The 17,630-nt window shown below is 36.4% G+C and overlaps 1 protein-coding gene across 3 annotated transcripts in view; it reads right to left on the reverse strand.

The window, feature by feature from the left end:
* The window catches only part of Sik3 (SIK family kinase 3), a 240,151-nt gene that overhangs the window by 98,779 nt on the left and 123,742 nt on the right, over positions 1–17,630 (reverse strand). For all 3 annotated transcript variants that reach the window (XM_026396325.2, XM_026396326.2, XM_026396324.2), the window contains exons 2-3: positions 9,198–9,314; positions 5,249–5,312 (exon numbers count right to left, since the gene is read on the reverse strand). In XM_026396325.2, the coding sequence (XP_026252110.2) occupies positions 5,249–5,312; positions 9,198–9,314 (181 nt within the window). The remainder of the gene's footprint in view (positions 1–5,248; positions 5,313–9,197; positions 9,315–17,630) is intronic.

The raw sequence follows: 17,630 nt of genomic DNA on the forward strand, positions 1-17,630 counted from the left end.
CCCTCAACTCCATAATTTTAATTTGGTTCTTTCTTCATAATTTCTTTATACTGGTATTCTCTATTTGAAGCAAGAAATTATAAGTTCCTTTATTTCTGTGAACACATTTATAACGTCTCTTAAAGGTTCCCTCCCTCCCTCCCTTCCTTCATTTCTTCTTTCTTTCTTTCTTTGCTTCTTTTCCCCTCAATAAATCTGACATCTACTCTCACTCTAACAGGCAGTTTTAGCGGCCCACTTTTTGTCAACTATATGGTTTAGATTTTCCTGTTTGTTTGTTGACCTTATTTGAATTGGAAACTATGCATTTTAGATAATATATTAGAGCACCTCTGGGTAGTGGTACACTTCTCAATATTTTCAGGGGTTTAACATTGTTATTTGCTCATTCATTTATTTTGTGACTAGTTGATTTTTATCCATGAAGCTCATTCCTCCACATATACAATAATGTTTATTTAGCTTCAGGTATTAATTATTCCTTTGGGAGAGAAAGCTTTGCTATGCCTGCAGTTACTCTGGGAGCTCAGTATTTTGGGTAGAACTCTCTTTGCTTCTATTCCAGAGTAAACCCAGCTTTTAAACTCCACTAATCGCTAATTGATTGATCTATTGTTGAACAATGCTCTCGGGCAGAAATGGGACTAAGAACAATACTATTGAATAATGGAACTTTAAAAGGAATAGTATTTAAGAACAGTGTTTTTTACTTTTTGTTCTGCCTCTAGGAAAACACTTTCCAGTTGTCTTATTGCCCAGTCTTCTGCAAAATAGCAAGTTGACAGTTTTTGAACTGTGTCCTAAATGTCCTCTCAAGTGTCTTTTACAATAACTTCCATTGTTTCTGAGAGTACAGACTACCTTGAACTTCTTTACTCTCCCTTGCAAATGAAGTCAGTTCCTTAGGGAAGAAATTAGGTACTGTTTTATAGTCTGTTTTTCTCCCCAGGTAAAATATTTGAGACAGGCCTCTAGAGCTGGGAGTAGGGATACCAGCAAACTTCTTGCTGAGGACACTCAATCTAGGAGTCTCAGGAGAACACAGGAGAAAGAGAAAGGGACAGCAGCCTGAGGTCCTCTTAGTTTGCTTCTCCTGGCATGAAACCATAGTCTTATGACCCTCGGCAAGAGGAATCTGTGTCCCAATATTCTCAGGATGCTACAATCAAATTCCACAAGTAGTTCCCCAACTCTCAAATGCAGTCCCCCAGGACTTATCCTCAGCAAAAAGGTCACTGGGTAAAGGATGACAAACAACAGTGTCCTGCTCCTTCTGGGAAGAAAGCCACCTGTGTAGGTGCTGGTAGAGAGGAGACATGGCTGCATAAGCCTGAACCAGAGTCCACCTCCCATCACATTGAGCCCTCAAGTGGAAAGAAGAGAGAAGTATTGGTTCAAACACCACAGATTATCTAATTTCTTACCAAATATTCTAATGTTCTTGAGTGTTTCTTCATTGGCTGTTTGTCTTTAGGTCCAGTTTTATAGACTTTAAAATGCCTGGTTTTCATAGTTTTCAACAGTTTCACTGGCAGTGGACCAGCAAAGTTCCTTACACATCATGCCAGAGACTGATCTCCTGTTTGTTCTTTAACATAAAGGTAAAAGGAAGCATGTGCTAGGGCTCTATGCGTGCTGTCTCATTCCATCTATACAACAATAAAGTAAATATTGTAGACCTAACCTTTTATAGACCTTGAGGTCAAGGACCAGAATCACTGGTAATTTGCCCAGGTAAAAGAGCAAGTAAGTGGCAGAGATCTGATTCAAACCTAAGTATAATTACCTCCAAAGCCCACATTCTTAACAAAGAAACTCCTCTCATGTTTAACACAGGTACAAAGCTCACAAAATCGTTGCTCATGAGATGGTTTTAGCTCAATGAGCAGTGCAGTCTCAATGATTTCTTAAGAGTACTACAATATTTTCTTCCTCATTTTTTTTTTTTGGACAGCATAACTTTATTCTATTTGTTTACTTTTATGCAGTGCCAAGGATCAAACCCAGTGCCTCACACATGCTAGGAAAATGCTCTGCCATTAAGCTATAGTACCAGCCCTCATCTGGATTTTTTATAATAATATCAATAATATATTTACTCAGGGCTGGGGATGTGGCTCAAGTGGTAGCGCGCTCACCTGGCATGCGTACGGCCTGGGTTCGATTCTCAGCACCACATACAAACAAAGATGTTGTGTCTGCCAAAAACTAAAAAATAAATATTAAAAAATCCCCTCTCTCTCTCTCTCTCTCTCTCTCTCACACACACACACACACACACACACACACACACGGTTTTTAAAAAGAAATAAAAATAAAAATAATATATTTACTCTGTGTAATTATATGGACATTAAATAATGTGTTATAACATGTATTTCTTTTTAAAAAATAATTTTATCAAAAGTATATTCTGAGCCAGGCTTGGTGGTACACACCTGTAATCCCAGTGACTCAGGAGGCTGAGGCAGGAGGATCACAAGGTCAAGGTCAGCCCCAGCAACTATGTGAGACCCTGTCTCAAAATAAAAAGGGATGTAGCTCAGTGGTAAAGCACCCCTGGGTTCAATCCCCAGTACCAAAGAAAAAAAATTACATATCTGTTGGCCTCCCTTGAGCTGCACTTCTACAAAGAGTCTATGACCAGAGGACTGTTCCCTGCCCTGTACAACCAAAACCTGCCTTCTCAGTGTGGAGAGTCCTCAAAAACTAGAAATGGAACCACCATTTGACCCAGTTACACCACTTCTTGGTATATAGCCAAAGGAGTTAAAATCAGCATAGGATATATACAGCTACATCAATGTTTATAGCAGCTCAATTCACAATAACTAAGCTATAGAACCAACCTAGGTGCCCTTCAACAGATAAATGGATAAAGAAATTGTGAGATATATATATATATATATATATATATATATATATATATATATATATGTATATATAAAATGGAGTATTAATCAGCCATAAAGAAAATTGACTATGACTTTTGCCAGGATGGATCTGGAGCCCACCATGCTAAGGAAACAAGCCAATTCAAAAAAAACAAATGTTGAATATTCTCTCTGATATGTGGACACTAACACATAAAAAGGGGAAGGAGGTGAATAACAGAAGTTCACTGGATTAGGCAAAGGAGAATGAAGGGAAGGGAAGGGGAATAAGAATAGGAAAGACAGTAGAATGAATAGGACATAACTTTCCTATGTTCTTATATGAATACACGACCAGTGTAACTCTACATCATGTACCACTGCAAGAATAGGATCCTAATTAGAATGTTATACTCCATGTTTGTAAAATATGTCAAAACACACTGCACTGTTATGTATATCTAAAAAGAACAAATTTTAAAAATCTGCTTTCCAAGCCAGGCTTAGCAGTGCACATCTACAATCCCAGTGACTCAGGAGGCTGAGGCAAGAGTATTGCAAGTTCAAATTGGCCTTTAGCAATTTAGCAAGGCACTAAGCAACTTAGTGAGACCCTGTTTCAAAATAAAAAATAAAAAGGGATGGGGATGTAGCTCAGTGGTTAAGTACTCCTAGATTCAATTCCTGATGTAAAATAAAATAAAGCTCTGCTTTCCAAAAGAGAAGGGTAGATCTGATATGCCCTGGGCTTAGCTCTTAGAAAGTTATAAACATAACATAATCTTTCTTCCAAGATTATCACTGCTTCTCCATCAATAAATGTCTTTGTAAGAGACAAAAGAGTCAACAGGAAGCTCAGATGATCTGTTTTTTTTTTTTAAATGGAACAAACTTATTTAAAAAAAAAAAAAAAAACATAGTACCTAGAAAATGAAAGTCGTCCCTGTACTCTTGCAAACATTTGCCATCTGAATCAAATCAGTCTTATCATAACCTGGCCTGGCATGTGAGGCCATAGTGTACTTCTTAGCAACATGATTGCTCTTTTTCTCTGCTTCCAAATAGTTTCTGACATATTTTAGTTTTCTGGTTCATGACCTTCCATAGAACAGCACCCTCTAGGAGAATGCCTGTGGTCTCCACAAGGTAATCATGAGTCCATGATCAAATCTGCACCTCTAACCTTTACAGTTTACAGTTGTGATACTCAAGCTGGTTTCTTCTTGACACATAACACTATTCTTCAAACATTTTAATGTATTACTTTCTTTGAAACAAAGTATTCCTTCCAACACTACATTCTCATTATAAATTTCATTCCATCACTACTAGCTTTGGTATAAAATAAGTTCATCAATGAAGCCAATTAAAGAAAACTTAGGAAATGCCTGGTCCTCCTTTAAAAAGGACTAGCACTTATCCTGAAAATACTATAGACACAAAAAATATTAGATTGCTGGGCAAAGTTTAAAACACACACACAGGTACACACATTGGCTATTCCATACAGTCACAGTTGTTTTATCATTAATAAGAATGTTTCACTTTAAAAGTGATTTCATGCTTTTAAATATATTTTAAATTAGTTGGTGTTCATATTTATAAAATTAAAAACAAATCTAAAAAAGTAATTAGATAAACCTAATATACATAAAAAGAGATCTTTCTCTACAGTTAATTGCCAAAAGAAAAAAAATTCATGAATTTAGATTTGAAAGTTTACCGTTTACCTCTACATGGTTCCATTTACCAATGTTACCAAAGAAAATTCTTTTGCTAGATTTTAGCACCTCAAAAAGTCAAATTTGCCAGTAACAATTTCTCCTGCTTAGTTTTAATGCTGTGATAAAGCCAAGTATAAGAGAAAAAAGCATCTACCGAAGGCAAAACCCCCAAATTACACAAATCTTCAAGGGGAAATGTGAGCACATGGCAAAGTATACAGTTACAAGTTATATTTAAAGTTTAAAGAATGCATTAGGGTGAGACTGTCTGCTCCACGTGTTGCCTTCTCACACAACAGAGGCCCCTACACTTGTGGGAGTTCTGTCAGTCTTGGTAACTTTGGTCAGAACCCGACAACAGGAGGGGAGCTTCAGGCACATAATCAGAAGGAATGTTTGGTTTTGGAGAACTTTAATCTTAACGGTCATACCTGATCAAAATAAACAAAATACCTTTGCTAAAAAAACAAAGATGTTACAGGGATTTGATGAGGTGAATAAAAAAGTTAAATTACTTTGTTGATAGAAAATGACAGTACTGAAGACAGCATCAAGTGACAGCTGCTCAAGTGACAAAGGCATTGAATGGCTATTTTAGGTTTGCCATGGTGTGCTCAATAACTGTTTAAAGAATGCAATAAATGTACTTACCAAATATTTCCCCTCCACTAGCATATTCTGTCACCAGATAAATCATCCGTTCTGTCTCCATAACCTGGTGCAAAAGCAGGAAAGTGACAGTGACACAAATGGCAGACTGATATCATAGGAAGAGAAACTAATGAGTCCTCTTTTGTCATTTACAATGAAATAAAAATAACCACACTGCTTAAAGGAAATTCAATGCATTGGAGGACAGATATAAACATTATCAGTTGGTAGAGTGCTTGCCTTGCATGCACAAAGCCCCGGGTTCAATCCCCAGCACAAGAAAGAAAAGAAAGAAAGAGAGAAAGTAGATATCCATATTCCCAAAAGTAAGAAACATTTTCTACTTGAAAGAGAGAATCCTTTTGTCATTCTATAAGGTTTATACAATCTATTAATCTCCACAAAACTGAGAAGCAAAGAAACTGCTAAGAACTTAAAAAGTTCACATTCAACATTAATCATTTGTTGCTCAAAAATGTCCCACCAAAACCCTAACTAAAATTAAAAAAGCCTTAGAAAAAAAAGAAGGGACTCATTTAAGAACTGTGCAAAGATCACATAGGATTTTCTTTTTAAATAAAAAATGATAACTTTCCTTTCCACTGCCCATTTATTCAAAAATGGGAAAAATAACTTAAAATATCAACTCTTTTTTCTCTGTGTGTTTTCTCATTCTTTTTTTATTAGAGCATTATAATTCACATAGTAACTGGGTTCATTGTAAGAAAATCATACGTACATGGAATCAGACCTACTCTGTTTTAGTCTCCAATCCTCCCCCTTCCCCCTTTCCTTCCCTCCACCCCACCCAGCACTCCACTGATCCTCCCCTTGTTCATCCATTTACCCATCCTTGATTGGTGCTTTCCACATGCACATAAAGGTGAAATTCCCATTGGTATATTTATATATGCACATAATGTGATTTTTTCTTAAATTCATTCCATATTTCCTCCCTTTCCCATCCCTCCTCCCTCCCTCCCGATCTCTTTCTTCTCCACGGATCTTCCCTACATCTTTATTAAAATATCAACTCTCTAAGTAATATAAACTATCCATTTGTATCTGTCTTGGTCCCCGTTTGCTACATTAAAAAAAAAAAAAAATGGTATAGTGCACTGTCACTCCTTTCTTCCTTTTTACCTTTCTCATCAAACATTTTAAACAAAGTAATATATATGCATATATCTTACACATCATAAACACTTTAAATACCCAGTATATAAACAAGAAACCTCTTACCAATCCCCTTCTTCTCACTTCCCCAAAGGAATATTGTTAATAATTATCATACATCCTTCAAAAGCAATGCTATACAATAAAAAATATAATGAGCTGCATATATACCTTTACCTTTTCTAGTTGCCATATATAAGAAGTAAAAGGGAAGAGGGAAATAATTCTAATAATATATTTTACTTACCCCAATATGTCCAAAATATTATCTTAAACAATGGTAAATTGCTTCAGTTTTCACATTTAAGTTAATTAAAGTTAAATAAAACTTAAAATTCAGTTCTGTAGTCACTTTAGTCACATTTTAATATTCAACAGTTACATGTGGCTAGTGTCTACCATATTTGACATGGCAATTCTAGACTTTTACCATTTTATAGCTAGTTAAATTATTTCCCAGTTATTTCTTTTGTATCTTTATACATTAATATCATACATGAGTACTATTTAATGTATAGATCTATCTCTTCTTTTAATGGTTTAATATTATTCCATTGTTATGAGTACAGTGAAAGATTTTAAGTTTTTAAATCTTACCAGCTATGTTATTCTTTTTGATCTTTGTTCAAAAACTCTATCCTGCTGATATCAGTCCACTGTGTGTTACATGTTCTAAGCTCTCTCTATATATTAACTTATATGACAAAAAGTAAGTCCTCTGGTGGCACAACCCTGTAATCCCAGTGACTTGGGAGGCTGAGGCAAGGGAATCACAAGTTCAAAGCCAGCCTTAGCAATTCAGTTAAGCAAAATAGTAAGACCCTGTCTCAAAATAAAAAAATAAACAGGGCTAGGGATGTAGCTCAGTGGTAAAGCACTACTGGGGTCAATCCCCAGTACCAAAAAAAAAAAATAAAAAATAAAAAATAAAGTAGCAAATGCTCTAAATATATGAAGGTATTTAGGGAAAAAATAAAAAATTAATGTAATACTATGTATTTCCCAGGCCTTTTATTAACTGCAAATATTCTTTTATTACTAAAATGTTTAGAAGTTCAAACACCATTGTTTCCTATATAGTGACCTATGTTTGGTCACTCTATAAATCTGAGGAAACTGACCTGAAAACTATCTGACATCATATATAGACATTTTTTCAGCCAATCACCTTGGCAGCTAGGATTTCCTACTGAAAATACTAGCTGCTCAGAAAACAAAATGAAAAGACACTGACTAAGGTCATGGCTAGAGGAGAGAAATTTTTATAAACTAGTGCAATCTTGAGTAAGATAGGTAAACTTGCAGAATTCAGTTTTAAGGTTAACATCTACAAGTTAGTCTCTTCAGAAAACTTTTAAGATGCTTTATTTTAGAAGATGAGGTCAAGAAGTTTATTCAGTCTACCAAGATAGGAAGGAAGTCAAGGATATGATACCTGCAAGCTTGCTAGCTGTACTCAGATAATGCTAGAAAATTTTTCACAGGGCTGCTTCTTGGGCAGAATGTAGGTGCTGTTCAACATAATTTAATATAAATATAAATTTATAATATAAATATAAATTTCAATAGGCCTGTTCCTGCTGACCTAATTCATTCTACTGTGTGGGCAGCTAATACTGTAGCTTTAGCCACATATACTGACATCACAACGTGCTCTCTTTTCCATAAAATGAACAGGCTAAAGCAAGCCTGCCCACTGTGGCATGAGCATGCTTTCTCCAGTCTTACACATGGTCCCATGTCTGGGTCAGAAAGCATTTACTGCAAAGTAACAACAGCAAACAAACTGAGTGGGTGGCCACTTCCTTTAGAAGTTAAGAGATGACTGTGCTTGTGGAAAGCAGTGAGCGGGGTTGGCCCTGTGCATAGGCAAAGCTCACTGTTGCCAACACACTGCAATTTGAGAAGTACCCCAAAGCCCCACCTCTCCCAAAATATCTCTTCCACCAGCCAACTAAGACAAGGTCCTTCTCCCCCATCTGGCTTCAAATTCCAATCATCAGATTTACTGTGTCTGCATTAAGACTAGGGAATCATTTTGATGATCTCATAAAACGTTAATGTTTCTTAGGAAGATAAGAAAACTAAAACAGTAATTTCCCCCTGGCATGCACTCTGTCTCTGAATTATCAAAATAACTAAATGCTACCATGGAAAACTAAAGTCAAGTCCTTATTATAATAGGAAAGAGGTAGGTTTTGTGTGTATGGTGTGTGTGTGTGTGTGTGTGTGTGTGTCTGGAGATGGAACTCAGTGGCTCCCAAATGATGCTAGACAAGCATTCTTACACTGAGCTATAACCCTGGGCCCAAGAGGTAGGTTTTGCTTGGTGCAAGAAAATACTTAAAATATCCTTTGCCATCCTAATTCACAACAATCACAGAAATTAATATTTAAATAATCTTTTAAGACAAATACATTGATTTCTTTTAATCTCTCAAAATTCTCTATTCCTTTTGGGTTTCCCATCATGTTTTAGGATTCTGACCTAAATAAAATAGGCTCTCATTATCTTAAGAATAATGTTTTTGTACAATTCTTGCTGAGAAAGAAATCAAGTTTTCAAGAACAAATTAAAAAGACCAACCTGGGTAACGTAGACCTCAATAAAGAGCCAGGGGAAATACGACAGAAGGAAGGGGAAGACAGTAGGATAAACATATGAAAAAAAGTCACAGATGTTGACCATACACATTGTCTTCAAAGGCAGTCTTCAATACAACAGACTCTCCTGGTTCTTCATAGCCATTCACTACAGCCCTATGCAGCCTACCTGGTAGAGCCTGATGATATGGGGGTGGCAAAGCATCTTCATAATTTGAACTTCCCGGAAAATCTTCTTTAAATTTTCTTCATCCAGCTGGGTCTTATCTATGATCTTGATGGCAACCTGAAAGCAGAGGAAAAAAATTTACTCTGATGCCTTATAAAAAGTTTACCCAATTAAATCCACTTTAAAACATTATATTTTACAAAACACAAAGCGCCAGTTTATTTATATATATATATATATATATATATATATATATATATATATATATATATATAGTTGTTTTGTTTTCAGAATGTCAATAAGAAAAATGAATTTATTAAAAAAAAAAAGCAGGAAATGGAGTCCTTGCAAGTTTGTCTCAAAGGAAAGGACTCCAAAAGCTAGTGGGTCTTCTGTCATTTTTTAAAAGACTATACAGTAAACCCCACGACAAAATATTTCATTACTCCATAGATATGGTTACAATCTGGGTCAAATCATGCTTCAATGAACAGAGCAGTATATAGGGTCTCTTGTAGGTACATGACGTTTTAGTAAGATTCTACCAGAACTTTCACAAGGGCTTTGCATACTTTGCCAGGTGCTTATGTAAATCAACAGAAGTGGTAGTAATAGTGATGGCGGCAGCCATACCAAACGTTTACTGTGCCAGCCAGCCATAATCCCTCGTGCTTTGCAGTACTAACTCATTTAAACTCATAACACCTATATTATTATGCCCTTGTTTCTTTAATGCACACTAAGAGTAAGTAATTAACCCAAGAGTAAGTAATTAACCCAAGATTGAGTAATTTACAGTCAGAATGAGGCATATCCAGGATGTGTGGCTTTAGAGTGAAATTCTTAGTATCTGAAGATCTTTCTGTACCATATACACACTGCTTCAGCACAAAATGTCTTTCCTTTTGGTCCATCATTCTGAAGACACCTAGCAGCACATAAGTCTCAAAGCAGAAGGAAAATGAAAACTTTGTTTTAATCTACTAAACTTCATCATTCTCAGTGAAATACTCTAACATTTGTTTCACACCCAAAATATCTGCCTATCTCATGTTCAATTACTTAATCAGTACATAATCAATATAAGTTAGATGAAAAGTCAGACTAGACAAATTCTAATATTCTCTAATTCTTAAAATTTAAAGATTCCATACACTGAGAGAAGAAAAGGAGATTTATTAAGGAAAAAGAAAAAAAAAGGAAGCAAAATTTCAACAGTAAAAACGTTTAGGTCAGAGACATTGTCTGTATGGAACTATACATGGTAGATTATTTAAATGTATGAATGACTGAAATGAAGGTAACTTTATTTGGAATTGTTTCAGATGTCAGAATAAGGACAGCAAAGAGAAATTGCAGCTTGATTCCAAGAACACTGCCTTGCCTACCAGTGGAATGTGATGAAATGAGCTGGGTGTAGCTCAAGCTACAAGGATAATCAGACACAGCCTTCACCTCAAGGAGTTCACAATTCAGCAGGAGAAAGAGATAGGTGATACAGATAACATCACACTGCAAGTACAATCAATAGGGCTCTGTAAAAGCTCTGTGGCAGAACAGAGGATAACGAATGACCTTTACCTGGAGGAGAAGAAACAAACAGGGAAATAATTCACTAAGAAGACAGATTGGGGGTACTGGGGACTAAATCCAGGGACACTTTACCCCCATTTTTTTTTTTTGAGAGAGAGAGACAGGGTCTCAATAAATTGCTGAAACTGCCTCATACCTGCAAACCTCCTGCCTCAGCCTCTCAAGTTGCTGGGATTACAGGTATGCACTACTGTGCCTGGCTAGACGTCAGAATTTGACAATATAAAGTAGTGGACAGGCTGAAAAGTGGAGAATTTAATGAGGAGAAATAGTAGAATCATTAACAAATCTTACTGACAGTTTGATCTCCTACAAGAAAATCTCGAGCCATATGACCCTTGACCACTTGCATAACTACTTCTCCTTGCCACTGCCAGATCACATACAGAACATTAACTATAGCAACTGGTGTGGCATATGCTCCTGTTTCTCTCAGGACAGCTCCCAAAACAAAGTTATCATGACATCCATGTCTCTTTATAGAATGAATACCTGAGTCTTGATGGAAAAAAAAAAAAAAACTTAAATATTCACGGCACTTGGTAGTGTCCAGAATACTTTCATATATCTAACAAGCTTAGAAACTCACAAACCAATGATCAGGTGTGCTGGAAATGGGTTGTGAGTGACAATGGAATACCTCCAGTCTCAGGGAGCCACATGTGTTCACTCCAGAATTAACACAATTCTCTGTGAATGTTGCAATGTGCAAAAGGTTGGAAAGCACTAAGCACTAGTGTTGATCTTAACAATGGGGGTATAGACAAGGGATTGTGGTTGAAACCCCCTGTCTTTTTCAATTGCTATCAATTGATGGTATTGATGGAAGGTGGGAGAAGTCGCCAAGGAAAATGACCAAATTTTTGTACTATTTCATTCTCAAGAGAGCATATTATACTGTAATTGGAGGAGTCATACTGTAGGGCCTGTGATTCACATTGGACTCTCAGTTTCATTTGTTTTCTGAGCCCTAACACTTTTAAAGTAAATTAGAAATCCAAATCTAATCATCTATTAGAATAAAATTGGTATTAAGAGCTTATTACATTCTATACCAAGTGCATCTGTCATCACATAAAGGGAATACAGTCCTATAAACTTGTTAATAGTAAGCTTTTTCTCTACTGTGACTAAAAGATCTGACCAGAACAACTGAGGGGAGGAAAAGTTTATTTGGGGAGTCTCACAGTTTCAGAAGTCTCAGTCCTTTGTCAGCAGACTTTATTTCTTAGGGCTTGAGTTGAGGCTAAACATCATGGCAGAGTGTGGTGGAGGGAAGCAGCTCATATTATGATCAGCAAGCAGAGAGAGAAACTCCACCCTCCAGATAGAAAATATATACCCCATAGCCATGGCTCCAATGAGCCACTTCCTCTAGCCATATCCCACCTGCCTCCAGTTACCACTCAGTTAATCCCATTAGGGATTAATTCGCTGATTAGGTTAAGAGTATAGCCCAATCATTTCTCCCCCAAACCTTCTTGCATTGACTCACACATGAGCTTTTGGTGGACATCACATCTAAATCATAATAATACTAAAACTCATTCTTATCTTCTGGGGGAGACTACAGTAAGTATAAACCCAGGAGCACTAAACCACTGAGCTATATCCCCAGCTCTATGAAACAGGGTTTCACTAAATTGTCCAAGCTGGCCTTAATTTTGTTCATCCTCTTGCCTCAGCCTTTCGAGTAGCTGAAATTACAAGCATATGCCAATGGCCTAACAAACAGAAATTTTATAACATTAAATTTCTCAGCAACAGCGAGGCACTAAGCAAATCAGTGAGACCCTGTCTCTAAATTAAAAGTAAAAAAATAGGGTTGGGGATGTGGCTCAATGGTTGAGTGCTCCCTTGTTCAATTCCCAGTACAAAACAAACAAACAAACAAACAAACATTAAATTCTATCTATCCTTCAGTACACTGAGATTTAAAATTTCACAAAACACTCAAAGGTGAAGCTTTGCCCAACAATTTAATAGAGTACCAAATGCAAGAATTCTAAAGTCAAGATACTTAGATTCCAAACCTTTAAATTATTCCTTAACTTTAGCAAGTTTTTTTTTGTTGTTGTTGTTGTTGTTATTTTGTAGCTCCCTCTCTATGAAATATTGGCAACAGTGGAACCTCATTTAAACGGTTGCTGAGAGTTAACTAAATTAATGAATGACTAGCATAATATCTGGAAAGTGTTCATCATGTAATTCAGTGGGACCCTCCTTATCTGCAACTCACTCTTGGCAGCTCCAGGTATCCTCAGTCAACTATGGAGTAAAGATATTTAATGGAAATTTTCAAAAATAAATCTTTCATGAGTTTTAAACTGGCAGCTGGAATGGTACAATGGTACCAACTCTAAGACAGGAGGCTGACGCCCTGAGGTCAGCTCATCCAAAGACGGGTAAGGGCCATATGTAGTATTGGACAACCTAAGGCAGGCACGGTCCCTAAGCCACATGCTTGTTGTTTAAACAGAGAAGGGGAGATGTTGAGAGCCACAGCCAAAGGGGCCCCAGCAAACTTCCAGCTGCAGGCTGATGATTGGCTCACAGCGGCCCCAGCAACATCTAGCTGATTGGCTCCTCTGCGGTGATGTTCATTGGGCTGTTTCTCTGCCCTTTCAGACCACGGAGCTGCTCATTGGGGGACTTCTTTGGCTCCGCCCACACGAGCCAGCCAATCGGCCTCAAGAGCAGGAGGATTGTGGGAGGTAGTGAGGCTTGTGTAGGTGAGAGGCTTGTGGAAGCCGGTGGTGGCAGTTGGGCTCTGAGGGTTTTTTCCTGAGGAGCTGTTTTGTTTGGCGTTTGTAGTTCTAAAAATAAAGTTAGTTTCTTTTGACAAGTGGCTCCTGAATTGTGCCCAGCCAGACTGCGGCATAAACTGTACACCATTTTGAATAGCATGATGAAATCAAGTACCATTCTGTTTGTGACAGGAATCATCCCTTTGTCTAGCATATCTAACTGTATATGCTATTCTCCCATTAGTCACTTAGCAGCCAACTAGGTTATCAGATCAAGTGTCATAAAATCACAGTGCTTGTGCTCAAGCAACCCTTATTTTACTTACTAATGATCCTGAAGCACAAGAGCCATGATGCTGGCAATTTGGAGATGCCAGAAAGAAGAGTTAACCATGCACTGTATGACATGATGAACACTTTCAAGAGAAGCCATACAGTGGAATAGTACCAAGTTCTCATCTTAAGAAAAGAAATTGTATGCTGAAGTTGCTAAGATATGTAGTACAAAATTTTGATAGAGAACATTCACATAGTTTTTATTACAGTGTACTTGTTATAATATTTTATTTAATTATTAGCTACTGTCAATCTCTTATGGTGCCCAATATATAAATTAAATTTTATCACAATATGTATGCATAGGAAAAAAACATAGTATATACACAGGGTTTGGTACTATCTCAAGTTTTAGGCATCCAACTAGGGGTCTCAGAATGTATCACCCACTGATTCGGGGTGGGGGGGCACACTACTGTATGCATTAATTTCAGATACTACTATTATTATTTTAATGTTTTCTGGAATCAAGCCCTAAATTTTAGGCAATCTTTGGCAAAGATTAGATTTGCTTCACTGAGCAACATAATCCTGGATCCGAATTACACTGATTCTTTATTCAAGAGGCAAGTTGGGGGGCCAAAAAGAAAAATAGCTAACAATTTGTGGGCAACATTCATAACTAACTGATTGCTGCCAGCTGATGTGGGAAGAACATGGAAGGAACAGAGCTGGGGAAAACTGCATTCCATTCAGGAAAGTCAGATTGAGCCACAGCAAGGCCCGACCCTGAGGGCTGTGCCAGAGAGAGCAGCCGGCTTCTTCACAGCAAGCCAGGCTCCCCTGCAGTCCCCACTAAGGACTGTAACACCCAAGAACAACACTTAATGCCATTTGGCAACCACACTACTGCCTGATAGAACAACTTAATGTGGAAGGCAACTTCCTGAAGCTCAGGTCCTACCTTAGCTACAAACTGGAAAAGGGACGTTTTCTAAAAAGCAAACAAACACACACAACGGAATATAGAAAATACTAAGTCAGAGAGCAGGGAGCCAGCATGCAGGTATGATTATTTTGAGAATACCTGAACAGAACAATGAACAAGAATTTCACAGTTACAGATTACTGGAGGCTATCTAACATAGGGTTTAGCTTAAAGTATGTACTAGCTGCTTGAAAAAATGTGCCTATAGCAAAAGTAAATCAGTAGATAAATAGAAGACAAACTCTCAAAGAACATGTTTTTAGATTGGAGCTGAAAACCTATAATTCACAAGACATACATGCACACACACAGAGAAACAGAAATTATAACAAGAATGCAATTTCCAACACATTACTAAGAGGCTATTATTTCCTAAGTCCACCTATTCTATACAGAATTCTTTCATCTTACAAAATACATGATTCTGTGAATTGACACTCTAATGTTAATTAATCATGGCACTGCATCAAATATGTTGCTAACAGATACACAATGTGAAAGTCCTTAAAAATTTCCCTCCTCAAGACATTTCCTTTCAACAAACTCTTCCTTTTAATTTGGCATATGGTAAGGAAAAAAATTAAATTCAGATCATGCCAAAGTCATAGTTCTTTATTATTCATTCTAGAAGGGGAAAAAACAGCCATTTCCTCCCTTTAGTTTTCACTTCTAAAACCATAAGTCTTTTATTCTCCCCTCATTTTTGCAAGGAAAGTAATGCTCATAGTGAATGAAGTTGAAAAAAAATAGTGGTTTCTTCCCAACAACAGGCAATAATTCACTTGCATATTCTGACACAACATTCACAGGCAAGATAAGGTGACAAAATAAAAGACAAAGAAGTTCATTATTGGGATCAAAACAAACCAACCTTCCTCCTCACCATTCCCCATCAAAAATAAAGCCCTGGTGGTCGGATTTCAGGGCTATGGGATGACAAATGCACATTTTGTAATAAGATTATTTAGACAGTAAACACAAAGACCACAAGAACTTAAATTTCTCTCAAAAGACTTCCCTTAAATGGGTATACAGATACATGTATAATAATTTCACAGAATATAGTAAATAGTCTGTATGCTTTTAAGAAGGAAGAGTAAACATTTTCAGAGCTATAGAAAAAATTTTTCAATATTCATTTAAGGAAAGAAGCTTTACTTCTCTTTGAAATGTATTAAAATTTAGGCAGATAAATGTTTTGCCCTTGTAATTTTGTTCAATGAGCTACATTTTTATATTAACATCTGTTGCAAAAGTTTTATTCTCTATTTCTGTTTCAAAGCTTATCTACTTATCATTCTCAGGTCAGTTCTAGAATCACATGTGATCTAGATCTGTACAATCTAATACAGTAGTCACCAGCCACATGTGACTACCAAACATTTGTAATGTGGCTAGTCTACATAATATAGAAATAAAATATAAACCAAATTTATAATATTTAGTACTAAAAAAGGAATGAAAATTATCACATTTATAAGCTTTATTAATTATATGTAAACATGATAATATTTTGAATACTAGGCTAAATAAAATAACATTACTTTTTATTTTTATGTGGTGCTAAGGATCGAATCCAGTGCCTCACACGTGGTAGGCAAGTACTCTACCACTGAGCCACAACCCAGCTCATAAATAAAATACATTATTAAAACTAATTTCCCATTTCTTTTTACTGTTTCAATATGATTAGAAATTCTTAATATTGCTAGAATATATGTACATGTGTTTACATATATTTATTTATCCCTTGTTTTAGTAGACAGAACTAATCCAAGTGATGCAAATAAGCTAGATAATTAATCTAACAGTTAAAGGACTCTTCCATAAAGATGACTTCTGAAAAGGTTGACTCGATAATGAGATTTGCCAGTTCCATACCTCATAGAAAACTTTCCAAGCCACAGAGTACTCAATGATCGATCAAACACTGCCTTGGGAGAGAATCTCAAAGTCTCAAAAGTTATACTCTAAGAACTCAATTTAATTCCATTGAAAACTGCTTACTGAACAAGTGACTGGTTTACTGCACTGCCCGACCCTGAGCAGCTCCCTACTGGCCATGTGAGAGGCTCTTTAAGAGAAGGAAGCCTTACAGCCCTACAACAGCAGCTCTCAAGTTTTTTGGTCTCAGAGCTCCTCTTAAGGGAAAAAAAAAAATTACTGAGAACCTTCAAAGAAGTTTGGTTTATATAGGTGGTACATTTTAATATTGACTTTGAAATTAAATAAATTAAAATTGGAAATTAAAACAAAACTCTAAAAGGTATATTCAAAGCACACTATCAGACCAACTACATCATCACATAATATGTAGTCTCTGGAAATTATAACATGGATTCTTCATGTTATAACTAGAAGAGAAACTGAAAAATGAAGACTACCTTAGCAATTTCATGAAACAATTTTACATTGAAGACCATAAAAAGAATCTTAGAGACTCTGGGGTGAAAGAATCAACTTTGAGAACAATTGGCCTAATGCATCACTGTATGTAATGTGGCCAACTTCTCTCCTACACACTTAGAATGGTTCCATATTTGGGAGAACTGAGAAAATAGTCACTGGCATTTTTATTTTTTCCTTCCTTCTATATAATTTGAAAATAATTTGGTTGTTATTCTAGCTTCGTTTTGATACAAGTATTTTAAGTTATAAATCTTTATATGAGTACTATTTCATCCCAGAGATCCTGATATTTTAAGCCTTTCTTATCACTTAGTTCAAAGTACTTTTTATTTACTTTTCTTATACTTTCTTCCTTGACCTCTGAGATATTAATACGTGTGCCATTTAATTTTAAAATAGTTGACATGTGAAGGTAGAGCT

This window comes from Urocitellus parryii, chromosome 4, assembly GCF_045843805.1.
Source record: "Urocitellus parryii isolate mUroPar1 chromosome 4, mUroPar1.hap1, whole genome shotgun sequence".
In the NCBI taxonomy this organism is placed as follows: domain Eukaryota; kingdom Metazoa; phylum Chordata; class Mammalia; order Rodentia; family Sciuridae; genus Urocitellus; species Urocitellus parryii.